Genomic DNA, 15,348 nt, shown 5'->3' with positions numbered 1-15,348 from the left:
TTCTAAGCACTAGGTGAAAGGTTGATACCTTACCATGTGGACATCAGGCTTGGCTCTATCACTTGCTCTGGCTAATAAAATGGTGAAGTGATATATGCCACTTCTAGGTAGAAGATTAAGAACTAGTATATGATTCATTGTCACTCTTTTCCCTCTACCATGCTTCTCAGAAAGAGGCTGTTCCTTCATCCTCTATCCCTGAATGAAAATGATAATGGAGCAGATGTACAGATCCCACCAGGATGTAGCTAGAGCAAGAAATAAACATTAATTTTAAACCAGTGAGATCTGGGAATTGTTTGTTACTACAGCACAACCTAACCTAAACTGACTTATTTTTGTTCGGTTGCTCAGTCGTCTCTGGCTCTGCAACTGACTTAAAAGGTGAACTGAAAGTTGCTTCATTTGTGTCCAATTCTTTGCGACCCTATGGACTGTAGCCCACAAGCTCCCCTGTCCATGGAATTCACCAGGCAAGAATACTGGAGTGGGTTGCTGTGCCCTTCTCCAGGGGATCTTCTTGACCCAGAGATTGAATCTGGGTCTTCTGCAGGCAGGCAGATTCTTTACCATCTGAGCCACCAGGGGGAGCAATTAAATAAGAAACAATTCAGTATATATGTTTACGTGTTGAGACATCAATGTATAACAGAAAGGACTAACAGGAGAGAAGCAATGGGAACATCCAGGATTCCTGTCTCAGTTCTTATCACACTAACTTAGCCAATTATCCAAGCCAGAAAACTTTCATCTGGAATATATCTTTTTCCTCCAAGTCTCCTACATCCAATCTATTACCTCCTTAATATCTCTTGTATCTATCCCCACAGATACTATCTTAATTAGCCTCTTACTACCTTTCCCTTGCACTAATGTATTAATCCACTAATTTGCCTTTCTGCTTCAGTCTCCTTGCTCTAATCCACTCCCTACATTTATACAGAGTAATACATATTCCTAAAATGATGTTACCACTTTGCCAGAAACATACCACACGAGATACACTTCAGCTGGACACACATGCGTCAACCCTAGCCAACCCCTTTCTAGGCTCTGTAAAGGTATCAAACCACTGCAGGTTCAGGTACAGGTTTTGCCACTTTTTGGCCCAAGTCACTTAACCTCTTGAAGTACATTTTTTTTTTCTTTTGTAAAATGAGAATCATAATGTTACTCGCAGCTTTGTTTTCGGGATTAAATTAGAAAAATAAACTGACTTGGCAAAATTTATTGCCTGGTCACGCTGTAGAACAATAAACACTTGTGGAATAAGAGAACAAATCTCTGGCTGTGAAAACTTCAGAGCTCTTATTGGCTTATCTAATTGTCTCTTTTTTTTACTCTCCGCTTCGGTACAATATCTTGGGGAAACGGAAGCTGAAAAGAAGCAGAAATGCTCTAACTGGTTAATTTCATTCCTTGCTTGTAAAAGTTCTGAGAAGATCAGCCAGGGGACTGCTTAGAAATCATGATTTTAATGATTTACATAGGATGGTTAGAATGTCTCTGGACTTCAATCTTTGTTACTGTACTATCTTTTAAATTTTGTACTATCATTTTTAAATGTGCACTATCTTTTAAATTTTTGTTCTTCAAGTTTGATCATAAAGTAAGAGAAACAAAATACAAAGTATATTAAGACTCAGAAAATTCCCAAAGGCTCAGGAAAAACTTATTAATATTTTTCAGAAGGCTAGAAATATTGAGGAAATAAAAGTATTCAAAGCTCCATAAGAAAATGTGGTCACATATTTCAAATTCAACAAAAGGAGACTTACTGTGTAAGGCTAAAATTAGCAACAGCTCATTTGGGTGTTCACCCAGGCCAAAGGAGGTATTTCTGACTATATTATCCCTTGTTGCGTAATTTAAAGTTCAACTCATTAGGTTTCAAACTCAACTTCGATATTTATATCTAAATATTTGATACTATCACATAAGATGGTTCATATTCAGTCAACCTAACACAGCTTATGAATAGAACACAAATTAACTTGACTTTACCAAATAAGAGAACTGTTTTATAGAAAAGGAATAGTGCCACAGTTGAGTTAATGTGACATAACATAGCTGACCAAACTAGAACCTGTGCAAACACCAAAACTAACATTACTCCAGTTAACCTTGAACAACTACTACAGAAACTAATGATGGCGATTTCAGGGTATGTGTCAAGATTTCTTTGATTTATATTTTAATTTGACGAAAATAATATAGAAGTAAGAGTAATCACAATAAAATTAGAGATGATAGAAATTACAAAATAAAAGACAGGATTTCCAAGATGACTGTAATCAGCACAACAAACCACTGATTTCTGACTATCCAGTCTGCTTGTTACATCTGATTTTACTGTTTAGCCATTTATTATAAATCTATACACATATGCGAAAAAGTAGAGCAGACAACTCAGCTTGTTTTATGTGATTAACTTGCAGCAGCTGAGCTCCACCTACAGGCAACAAAAGGATTCTTTAGAAAAAGTTTTAAAACAGGACTTTCCAGAAGACAAGCTGCAATGCCTTTCAGTTAACCTTGAGTGCACATTAGAATAACCTGTGCTTTCTAAAACTTCTCAGGGTCCAAACATTTTGATTGTCTTGATCAAGGCAGGTGTTGGGGGAGGTTGTCCTCAGGTGATTCAAATATATGGAAAAGACTGAGATACTGATTTGGGTTTTTAACAGCACACATTTTGAAAAATGTTAGGAAAACTCAGTATCATTCTGTTTCTTCTAAAATGACTTCCCACTATACTGACCCTTTTACTTTTTCAGTGATTAAATTGAGTTCCATTGATATTAGTATCTTGTCTCTGTCAGACTGCAAAAAAGACTTGGAGGTGATGCAACTTTTTTTTTTAAAGTCTAGTGCTTGGTGGGGATTAGGATTCTTAACCCTAACTGCACACTAGAATATATGGACAGATTTTACACAGTATTATTGCCCTAAATTAACATTATATTCTTAGAAGTTAGAAAAGTAGTTACTGTTAGGGGATAAAGGAAGAAATAACCAGAATAGGGCAAGAGGGAGACCTGTGGGTAATGGCAATTTTGTTTCTTGAACTGGATGATGGGTATATGAGTGTATTTGGTTTGTAAAAATTCAGCAATATGTGCACTATGAAATATAGTTCATACAGATGAATTCTGTATGTATATTATATTTAAATTGAAAGTTAAAATGCTAAAAAAGGATATGCCTAGACTTCACTTCAGACTAAATCATTCAGAATCTTTGGGAGTGGGATCTGGGTATCAATAGTTGTTCTTTTTAACATTTTTCTAGTGAATCTAATGTAGAGTCAGGAGGTGAAAACCACTACCCTAATGAATCACAAATGCATTCATTCATTTATTCACCCATTCATTACATAAACTTTAATGACTAATTACCACACACTTATTACATAAGACTCAGAGGACTTAAAGATAAATAAGATGATCTCTGAAGTAATTCACTCTAGGCAATGCATAGAAGGCAAACCAATAAATCTCATGTGATAAATACAAGTAAGTCACTTACAAGATCTACAGAAATGATTTGTCAATGAAGGACTGATTCTTTTTTGTTGTTCATTCATTTACATAAATATTTGTGTACTTATGATATTTGACCACAGATAAATGGACATAATCTCTGCCTTCAAGAAAATAACAGTATAACGCTACACAAAGAAGAAATATGTATACATATATATATATATAAATAACCTGATGTCATACTACCTATCACAGAAGCATGAGAAAGATGCTATAGGAATACCCTGGGAAACACCCTGGGGAGTCGGAAGTTGCTGACCTTGGAGCTAAGATGATACAAACTTGAACTAGTCCAGTGGCACTGGTGGTAAAAATTACTATTCCAGAGAAGTGCTTCTCAAACTTGAACATACAAATCACCTGTGGACTCTACTAAAATGCAGATTCTGATTCAAAAAGTGTGAGGTGGGGCTTGAAACTTAGCATCTCTATTAAGATCCCAAGTGAAACACAATTTAAGTAGCAAGTTTTGTGAGGAGGATGGTTTTTAAGAGTGAAAAAGCAAAAACTGCCAAATTCCACAACAGAGACACTAGGAAAAACAACAACTGGAAAGTAGTCACTAGATGTGTCCAATACATGACCTCAGGAAGAGTAGTTTCAGGAGAGTGACGAGGGAAAAGCTGAGTGATGTGTATTTAGAAATATATGGGAACTAAGATGGTGGGGACAGGAAATAAAATTAAGTGGTTTTCTTTTTTCCACTCCTTAAGTCTATCCACAAGGTGAAGTAAAGGCAAGAGTGAGAGAGAAAACTAAAAACAAAGGGAGGAGGATGGAATCATTTTCAATGGGTAGAGGGATTCCCACCTTTACAGTAGAAGAGGAGGAGATTAGAATTGATCTGAACAAACAGGGAAAAGTTGAAGAAGGTACTCCTGTTTCACAGAGCAGAAAGCCAGGGGATCTGATGAGAGCGTGTGAACCCGAGGTTAAAGGGGAGCACCAGGGGCGGGGTGATGAAGACGCACTGGAGGCACGGCTGCGGCTGGACTTGCCCCTGGCTGTGTGGTTCTGCTCAGCAGCATTCAGGAGCCAAGGCAGAGGCTTAGAGAAAGCCTTAGAGGCGGGCTGGATAAGAAAGAGTGACACTATACACTGAGAGAAGGAAGGAAGCGAGAGACAGATCCTCAAGTCAGAATAAGTACACGAAAGAGAAGAAAGGAGAGGAGGTTAGGAGAGCTTTGGATTCTTTTCCCCTCTTGAACCCCTAAGTATTTTTCAACGGAACAATTAGGAAAATATTCCACTCTGTAAATCTGCTAAAAGTTATATTGTGAAATATCACTCCCCAACTTAAATATTAAGTACTCAAGAAACACGCTTGTAGGTTTACCATCCAAAGTGATATACAGCTTTAACAGACTCCAGATGTTTCTTTACCACAAATTTTCAGTAAAATCACACTTTGAACGGCTCTAGCATAAAAAGTTGATCCAGGCTAGTCTAGTCCTTGATCATACTGCTCAAATCAGAAAACGACTGAAGGATAACAGAGTACTTCAAACACATCCACGTGAAAAGTTTGTATATACCAAAAGAATTGATTTTTGAATAGATAATGGTTTCACATTGACATCCTACAGGGTTGGCAACTATCTATAGCCCCTACAATTTACCTTAGACTGAGCAGTGATTTTCTTTTATTAATAAATACAATTATCCATTTTTTAACCACAATTTTTAAAGACTCTTAGAAGTTTCTTTTTCTTTTAACATAAAATTAACTTGAGACAAACTACAGTGAAGCTGGTATAGCTGACCAAAACCTCTAATGATTTTGAAATTTTTTTCCACTCAAAATAAGTGGTCATGAGACAATCATGGACATTTCTAGACAAGAGAGAAAAACTGTATTTTCTCTTTGAAATTCTGTACTTTGTCCTGACCTCCTTATTTTTCTTTCATTTCTCTTTGTAGGGTACAAGAAGGAGGATAAAAGAGGGAGAAAGGAGGATATGAATACTGAAAACTTGGGGAAAGAGAAGAACAGTTATAAATACATGTTTTGTATTTACTATGGCAAGTTTTACAATAAGTTTTATTTATTCTTGTAGAAAATTCAGCTTTGTTAAACTTAAAAGTTATATTAATTATAGGGTATGTAAGTATTTAAAATTGTATTAAGGCCAACAAGACAGAGTTGAGGACTTAACAAGCACTTACACATGACCAATATTTGGTTCACCTATTAAAAACTCAAAATGTATTTTTTGTCACATTAGAAAGCTAATGTTTTAGAAATCAGGTTTAAATTGCAAAATTCAGACTTAAATTGAAGAAAGTAGGGAAAACCACTAGACCATTCAGGTATGACCTAAATCAAATCCCTTACAGCAGAAGTGAGAAAGAGATTCATAAACAGAGTGCCTAAAGAACTATGGATGGAGGTTCCTAACGCTATACAGGAGGCCGTGATCAAAACCTCCCTAAGAAAAAGAAATGCAAGAAGGCAAAATGGTTGTCTGAGAAGGCCCTACAAATAGCTGAGAAGAAAAGGGAAAGGCAAAAGAGAAAAGGAAAGATACACCCATCTGAATGCAGAGTTCCACTGAACAGCAGGGAGAGATAAGACAGCCTTCCTAAGTGATCAATGCAAAGAAATAGAGGAAAACAATAGAACGGGAAAGACTAGAGATTTCTTCAAGAAAATCAGAGATACCAAGGGAACATTTCATGCAAAGATGGGTTCAATAAAGGACAGAAATGGGATAGACCTAACAGAAGCAGAAGATATTAAGAAAAGGTGGCAAGAATACATAGAAGGACTATACAAAAAAGATCTTCATGACCCAGATCATCACAATGGTGTGATCACCCACCTAGAGCCAGACATGCTGGAGTGTGAAGTCAAGTGGACCTTAGGAAGCATCACTCCGAACAAAGCTAGTGAAGGTGATGGAATTCCAGTTGATCTATTTCAAATCCTAAAAGACGATGCTGTGAAAGTGCTGCATTCAGTATGCCAGCAAATTTGGAAAACTGCCACAGGACTGAAAAAGGTCAGTTTTCATTCCAATCCCAAAGAAAGGCAATGCCAAAGAATGCTCAAACTTCTGCACAATTGCACTCATCTCACACGCTAGCAAAGTAAAGCTCAAAGTTCTCCAAGCTAGGCTTCAACAGTATGTGAACTGAGAACTTGCATATGTTCAAGTTTGATTTAGAAAAGGCAGAGTAACCAGAGATCAAATTGCAAACACCTGCTGGATCACAGAAAAAGCAAGAGAGTTCCAGAAAAACATCTACTTTTGCATCATTGACTATGCTAAAGCTTTTGACTGTGTGGATCACAATAAACTATGGAAAATTCTTAAAGAGATATGGGTACCAGACCACCTTACCTGACTCCTGAAAAATCTGTATGCAGATCAGGAAGCAATGGTTAGAAGCGCACATGGAACAACGGACTTGTTCCAAATTGGGAAACAAGTATGTCAAGGCGGTATACTGTCACCCTGCTTATTTAACTTATATACAGAGTACATCATGAGAAATGCTGGGCTGGATGAAGCACAAGCTGGAATCAAGACTGCTGGGAGAAATATCAATATTCTCAGATATGCAGATGACACCACCCTTATGGCAGAAAGCGAAGAGGAACTAAAGAATCTCTTGATGAAAGTGAAAGAGAGTGAAAAAGCTGGCTTAAATCTCAACATTCAAAAAACAAAGATTATGGCATACGGTCCCATCACTTCTAGGCAAATAGATGGGGAAGCAATGGAAATGGTGAAAGACTTTATTTTCTTGAGCTCCAAAACCACTGCAGATGGTGATTGAAGCCATGAAATTAAAAGACACTTGCTCCTTGGAAGAAAAGCTATGACCATTCTAGAGAGCATATTAAAAAGCAGAGACATTACTTTGCCAACAAAGGTCTGTCGAATCAAAGGTATGGTTTTTCCAGTAGTCATGTTGGATGTGAGAGTTGGACCAGAAAGAAAGCTGAGCATCAAAGAACTGATGCTTTTGAACTGTGGTGTTGCAGAAGACTCTTGAGAGTCCTTGGACTGCAAGATCAAACCAGTCGGTCCTAAAGCAAACAGGTCCTGAATATTCATTGGAAGGACTGATGCTGAAGTTGGAGCTCTGGTACTTAGGCCACTGATGAAAAGAACTGACTCACTGGAAAAGACCCTGATGCTGGGAAAGATTGAAGGTGGGAGGAGAAGGGGATGAGAGGATGAGATGGTTGGATGGCATCACTGACTCGATGGACATGAGTTTGAGCAAGCTCCAGGAGTTGGTGATGGATAGAGAAGCCTACCGTGCTGCAAGCTATGGGGTTGCAGAGTTGGACATGACTGAGTGACTGGACTGAAATGAACTAAAAAATCAGGAAATGCATCTCCTGAGTAAGAGAGAGAAATGAAGTATTCTCGATTATATTCATGATCTAAGAGTTCGAACTGATAAGAAGCCCGTCAACTCCACGCTTATATGACCACTAAAATCTTCATCCAATAGTGGCCCAAAGTTAATTAAATTATTCAACAATGATTATTTGAGCATCAGGTGAATGTTGCCAGAAAAAGATATTTAAAGACAACTTCTAGTGCCATTTCTGAATGCAAAAGGTTATACTATCAGTGGAAATTTCTGGAGAAGTACTTTTCTGGTTACATAAAGAAAAAATTTAGAGATCTAAGTGATGGTAATATGAAAATGCTTTTTTAGTTTTTCTGTATGAGGTTGAGAAGCATAATAGAATAAAACAATGTTGCTTATACGGAGTTATAACTATCTTACCTCTAATTGTAGGTCATTCAAAGAAAACAAATGCTACCATTTTTTAAAGCTATATTATTTTATATGTGTAACAAAGTTGTAATAACAGAATTATAAAGGAGAGCTTTTCAATTAAGCTGAATTTCAGGAGAATAGAATGTTGAATCACAAAATTCAACAAGTCTTTAAAATGAGACATATGCTGAGATTTATTTTATGATACCACCAAGATTAGGCGGGGTAGACAGTATAAATCAGACTTGAAAAAATATTTAAGAGTATTTTCAGGCCTACACCCTTCTTAGCCATTTTTGACAAATTTTACTCTTCTAAATCTGAGGACATCTTTTTGTTCTGTATAATGACTTGACTTCTCTTGTTTGTTTTAAACAAATACAGTCTTCCACATATAGCTAATATTTTGCTTACCTCAAATATAAAAAAAAAAACTTAGAGGTTTTTAAAGAAGAGATCAAAGAGAAATAAAGCAGAATTTTTACTCTTATGACCATTGATGTAAATAAAATTGGTCTATTTTCTTTTAGGCCTCTGAGTGGGCTACTGGTATATATATCAAACATTATGAAAATAATATTTTAGAAAGTAAGTTGAATAGAGGACTCAATCGTAGTTTTAAATGAAGTATAAAAGACAGAAACTCTGATATTTCAAGTGCTTGACTCACCTGCGGCTAACTGATTTCTTCTCCACTTCACTCTCTCCAGCTGTCTTAACATTCTCACTTGTGTCCTTTTTTAACTTTTTTGCAATTCTTTCTCTCATCTGGTTCTTCTCATCACCATCAACATATTCATCATGCTCTGCACCTTCATATTCTCCATCCTGTAAAAATTGAAATGTAGTATTTACTGGGCATTCCATTATCTCCTTTCGCTTCCAGAGGTTTATCTCAGACTCTTCTCACTGCATTTTACGCCAGGTTTTTTTTGTTTGTTTCATTTTGAACTAGTAAGGACTCAAAGAATCTGCTACAGGTGGGAATACCCACTGGGGTCTGCTCTGAGCATGCCATAGCCCAGCAAGGGGTGTTGCTCAATCCATAACCAGTCCCTCTGTGCAGCAGACTGTGCTCCCGCTGATCACCCAGACTTCTGTGTCGATCTGCTGTACATTCTTGTTCTTCCCCAGTAGGCAAGGTGGCTTCTGGAGGCACCTGGCTAGCATACTGACCCATGTATTAATGCAAGTAAAAGAGGTGGAGGTAAAGAAGCTGGTAATTCCTCCTACAAATTAAGACACAGCAATCACTCCTCCCTCAAAACCCTGCAATGAGTCCCCAACTCTACCAAGACACTATACAATCTGCGCCTCCTTGGCATAATCTCCTACAATTCCGGGCCAGCAACACAGCCAACTCTGGAGCTGCTCTTCCTTCCAACCTGAAACTCTTATTTTATGAATCTGCGTTGCTCACTCTTTCATCTGCTTCAGGTCTCTGGTCAAATGTTACGCTCTCAGTGCTCCTTCTCTTGATCACCCTAGTAAAATGGCAGAACCATACACTCACCCACTGTGGTCTCTATTCCCCTTCCCCATTTTGTTTTTCCTCAAAACATTTATAACTCATTTGACATACTATATATTTTAATTATTTATATGATTGTTGTCTTCAATAATCAGAGGAAGGACTCCGTAAGAGCTAAAATTCTGGACTGCTGTGCTTATTGCTAAACTGAAAACTTTCAGAATAGCTCCCTGGATTAATAGAGAGAGGAATGGAGAAAAAGGAAGAGAGAAGGAAGGAAGAGGGTAGAGAAGAAGGAAGAAACCACCCAAGTTGATCTTTTTCTCTTATGGTTCTCTGACCAGGTGAGTCATGGTGAGGCAGGATTCTTAACTTGAGGCCTGTGGACTCTAGGGCAGTGGTTCTCAGGCTATAAAATGTGGGTTGTTTCTAATCTCTGCAGATAGAAATTGTGAGTGTTTTCAGTGAGATGTTTAAGACTTTCTTTAGCTTTAAAATTTCATAACCATTGACCTAGGTCTTCCATGCACGGTCCTCAGGAGATAGAAAAAAATGCCATGCAAATTAGTAATATTTCGTTTGTGGATGCAGAGTCTCCTGGGACAGAGGTCCACCGTTTTAGTGACTGCAAAGGATCCTGGAACACTAAACAGGTTAAGGATCATACACTATCCTTAGGTGACCTCACCCCCACCAAGACCATAAGAACGTATGGATAATTTTACATCAGGCCTTGGTCCCACCTTCCAGATCCGTATTAACATTACACGGATGTCTCCAAGTCATCTGAATCACAAAATGTACATTATTAAGCACATTATTTTTCATCATTCTCCCTATCTGTCTTTTGTACCTATCTAATAAGCTGCCCAAATCAGAAATCTTATGGTTGTCTCCCTGAGAATAAGTCACCTCTTAGACCTCTTTCAAGTCTGTCTCTCTCCCATCTCACTGTGATGAGATGTGACTTTCTATCAGCTCTCCTCTCAACAGGACTTCCCTGGTGGCTCAGACGGTAAAGCGTCTGCCTACAATGCCGGAGACCCGGGTTCCTAATCCCTGGGTCGGGAAGATGCTCTGGAGAAGGAAATGGCAACTCACTCCAGTACTCTTGCCTGGAAAATCCCATGGATGGAGGAGCATGGTAGGCTACAGTCCATGGGGATGCAAAGAGTCGGATACGACTGACTGACTTCACTTTCTTTCTTTCTCCCCTCAAGATAGCTCCCTGACAATTCTCCTTGACTCCTGCCTATTTCTTCTAATTTGTCCTCTTTAACATTGCCAACAGGGATCTTCCCAAAATGCAAAGCTGACCACAGCACTCATCTTTTTAACTAATGCCCTTCAACTGTTCCTCATCACTTTTAGAATGAAATTTAAACTCCTCACCATAGTCTATGAAGCTCTCTACTCCTTGACTTCTCCCCACCTCTCCAACCTCACCACTCTCCCCCCGTCACTAAGCTCTGGTCACTTTGGTCTGCTTTCAGCTCCTGAAACACAACAAACTGTCTCCTGCTTCAGAGGCTTTTGCAGATGTAGCTCCCTCTCACCCTCTTCCTTCCTGCTCCTCACAGTGAGGCTCCTCAAACTTTAACCTTAGTGGGTACTTCCTAAAGAAGATATGCTCTCTCCTTGCTACCAAGTGTTAGCATATGCTGTTCTCTAAGCTAGAGGCATCCCACCCCTTACCAGCTTCTTTTTTGATCTAGTTAACTCCTAATTCTCCTATAAGACATATCACAGCATCATCTCTTCCCAAAAGGTTCTCTTGACCAGGTTAGATAGTCATTCTTTCTCTATTATACATAGAGAAAATGCTGTCTTTTGAGTATGATAATAGATGAAGCTGTGTGCTTGCATGGACAGTTATGTGTTTCCTTCTGTACAATACACAGATCAATGAGTTTTTATATCAAGTGGCAATGAATGATTTGAAACACTTGATCTCTCACACATAAAGGAAATTCTGCCTTATCAGCTCTAATACCCAGTACAAGTAATGCAGAAATGTCAAGACAGTTTTAAGAAAGAATGTTCTGAAATGTGTGTATGAAGAAGGAAACTACCATAAATGACTGATCCAAGCATTTCCCATATATCATGTAGGATGTCACGCATCAACATTTAAACTTATCATAATAAAACAAAATCAATGACATCTAAATTTTGAGTATTCATGTAATGTTAGTGAGATGGAGAAAAAACAGGCTAGAAATTCATATATAAGATTCTGATTTTGTAGGAAAACAAATATATGAATATACTATGAAGGAAAATTCCAATATTGAAATACATAATTTATTTTTCAAATCTTTCAAAATTTTTTCAAAATTTTATATATGTATAAAAGATAATATTTAATACCTTTTGGAAAAATAATCATTTCTAAAGATTTTGAATTTTCTATAAACTGTTCAACTATATTTATACTAAAATTAATACTCACATCATCTGAATCCTCTGCTGCATCCCCTTTTTCACTACAAAAAATAAGAAAAACAAATTTTAGCTTCAAAATGAAACTAGCAAAATGATTCAATTATCCAAAAATTTAGAATATTTTGCTGTGATTAATAGCTCAAAAATACTTCAACCCAGGAATTTCAGAATGGTAACATAGAGCAAAGAGAAACATTCTAAAAGGAAGTTGTTTTTATAAATAGAATAGACGGTATGCTCCATTAGCACAAATACAAATTCACTAGAATTTTTTTTAAAAAAAGCAAATAACCAATAGTGCTATTTTTATGAACAAAAGGCTGCAGAAATTACTTCTATTGGTTTGATGTCTTCAGGATGAAGAAGACAAGTCCTTCAAATACAAGTACGTTAAGAAGAGACTGTTTCAATATAGAATTTCTGAAAATGAGCTAAACTCAGTATCACAGTATTTTAGTTCCCCTTGCAGACATTGGTCCAGTAAATCACATACAATTAACATTTAACAGTCAGACATTTTCCCATACCAAAGAGAAGCAGCAAAGACAGTAAGACAGTTTTCTGGTAACGTCTGAAAAATGTAAGGAATACTCAGTGAGTATGTAATACTCAGTGAACTGGTCCAAAATGTGGTGATTTCCTCACAAAACCCTTCAAATCTGATTTGCTTACTCAAGATTCTGAGACAAAAATGATTCAAGAAGGTTAGTAAAAAAACTTTGAATTAAACATTAAATCATTAAAGCGGACAGCTCTCTAGTGTTCAAACTATCCCAAGATTTAAAAGTTTAACAGATAACTTTGAATTTAATTAGCTCAACAAAGATAAATAGATAGCAAGAGAGTGAATGTGATTAGAGTGATTCTCTCTCCATTATGCTAGTAGCTCTATTAGCCCCATTACCAAAATGCTTTAGTTTTTTGGTTGGGCTGACAAAATTTGACTTATGAGAACTGACTGCTTACTCACAAAGGGAGCCAGAAAATTATCTGAGCCAAAAAATAAGAGCTTAGCACTATACTAACCTTTCAACAGCTGGAACAGAGCTGAGATGTGGATCATCCTTAAGCAAGTCATGACTACTTTTGCTTTTCCCCTTCATGCTCTAGAAAGAAATGTACAATATAACCATGAGTGGAGGAAAAAACAGTCTTCCAAAAGGACAAGTTAACACATTTACATAGAATCTAGTACTGGTATACTGTGGTTATTAGTAAAAGATACATGTTCCTGAAAATCTAAGTAGAAACAAGAGCTTTGTAAAATAGCAATCTTACTCTCCTATAGACTAAAAATATTATTTGAAAAGTATCTCCCTCCAAAAAGTGTGATGTATCCTTAAAAACAAGTTTATTGATTACTATTTCCAAACACTAAACACTCTTTATTATTTCCTAATTAATTTTTGATTGATATATTAAAACTTAGAAGATAAACCACAAGAGTAATTTTGAAATAAACACACACTATTATTCTTCAAATATACTGTGTATACTAGCAGTATAGTATTCTTGCACAGAATCACTTTTAAAATGTACCCAAGCAACCAGATGAGAACATCTGTAAAATACTATTTAACATATGTAAAAGATCTTTTCATGTATGACTGTTCATCAGTGACCTAGTATTTATTAAATAATTTCAAAAGTCATATTCTCAGTAAATTTATACTTTAAATTTATACAACAAGACATTATAAGATAAGAAGTAGAACTATTAAAAAACTGACAAAATAATGCCATTTTGGCAACATGGATAGGTCTAGAAATTGTTTACTTTGTGAAGTCAGACACAGAAAAACAAATGTCCTATGATAATTGCCTATATGTGGAATAAAAAAAAAGTACAAATAAACTTAGTTACAAAACAGAAGTAGAGTCACAGATGCAGAAGACAAACTTTGGTTACCAGGGGATAAAGGAGGGGGATAATGGGGAGACTGTGACTGACACATTCACACTGTCACATGTAAAACAGACCAAGGGGAAGCTCTCTACAGCACAGAGAGCTCTACTCAGTGCTCTGTGATGACCTAGGTGGGAAAAGCCTCTGGAACAAGAGTGGATACATGTGTGTGTACATCTGATTCACTCCGCTGCACACCTGAAACAGCACTGTAAATCCAATACACCCCAATAAAAAGTAAAACAAGCTATAGCTATTATTCTAATTTGTTAAATATATACTTGTGTCAGGCACTGAGCTGCAATGCAATATTCCCACATCTCAATTCCTCTTGTCCCCACATGAAAGTTAGTAAGGCAGGCATTATTAGCCCCATTTTACAGATAGAAAATAGACTTAGAGAGATTAAGTAATTCACTAAGCTAGTGGTAGAGGATCTAGGATTTAAACCCTGGCCTATCTCACAATGATATAGTCTATTTTTCTTTTCCTATAGGCTCCTATGGACCCAGAACAACTGGCCTGTTTCAGAGCTGCAGACTATTGTACAAGCTTCCCCACCAGGTGAGAAAGGTGAGAAAACTCTAAATTCATACTTTCTATCTTAAGGTAGAAAGCTGCTTACCATTCCCATCCCTCAATTAATCATGTCTGAGTGACCAGTATGAGGTTAGAGTTGATAGGAAAAAAGATAATTTCTATCTTGAAGGAAATATTTATTTTGAAAAATTCATTATAAAATGTGTTAACTGAAATTTTAAAATGTCAAATACAGAGAGGTGAAAAGACCTCTTTCCCTTTATACTCATTCTTCACTGCTTAACAATTTTGAGAACAGGCTTCTAAATTTGACAGGCGGGCTTACTTTGAAGCAGATGTATACTTTCTGAAATTTATTTCCATGATCAAAATAATCGATTTTAGAATTTTTCTGTATTAACATGGAGTACTCCACATTTTAAAGACCTAATCAGTTTAAACATACTTATAGTCCAGTTTCACTAGGCAAAAGAAAAACTTCTCAGTTAAGCTAAAGATACTATTATCTGCACTTTTAAAAAGTCACAGAATCTGATGTGCAATTAATATATATTTCTAATTCCATAACTTTATGAAAACCAAGAAGTAATAAAAAGTCAAATATCAAAGAATTACTTGATGTTTGTCTAGCAATGTAAACTGTCCAAAAACTGAAGGTGGTATAATAGAAAGAACACAGGAAAAGAAGATAACGG

At 36.7% G+C, this 15,348-nt stretch overlaps 1 protein-coding gene across 2 annotated transcripts in view; it reads right to left on the bottom strand.

Annotated features, from left to right (window-relative positions):
- CWC27 (CWC27 spliceosome associated cyclophilin) overlaps positions 1-15,348 on the bottom strand; it is a 221,697-nt gene that overhangs the window by 165,644 nt on the left and 40,705 nt on the right. For both annotated transcript variants that reach the window (XM_070476747.1, XM_070476748.1), the window contains exons 8-10: positions 13,234-13,313; positions 12,215-12,248; positions 8,962-9,119 (exon numbers count right to left, since the gene is read on the bottom strand). In XM_070476747.1, coding sequence (XP_070332848.1) covers positions 8,962-9,119; positions 12,215-12,248; positions 13,234-13,313 — 272 coding nt within the window. The remainder of the gene's footprint in view (positions 1-8,961; positions 9,120-12,214; positions 12,249-13,233; positions 13,314-15,348) is intronic.

The sequence above is a fragment of the Odocoileus virginianus genome, chromosome 14, assembly GCF_023699985.2.
Source record: "Odocoileus virginianus isolate 20LAN1187 ecotype Illinois chromosome 14, Ovbor_1.2, whole genome shotgun sequence".
Lineage (NCBI taxonomy): Eukaryota > Metazoa > Chordata > Mammalia > Artiodactyla > Cervidae > Odocoileus > Odocoileus virginianus.
Note: the sequence above shows the minus strand (reverse complement) of the source record. Positions and strands in the feature narration are given on the sequence as shown.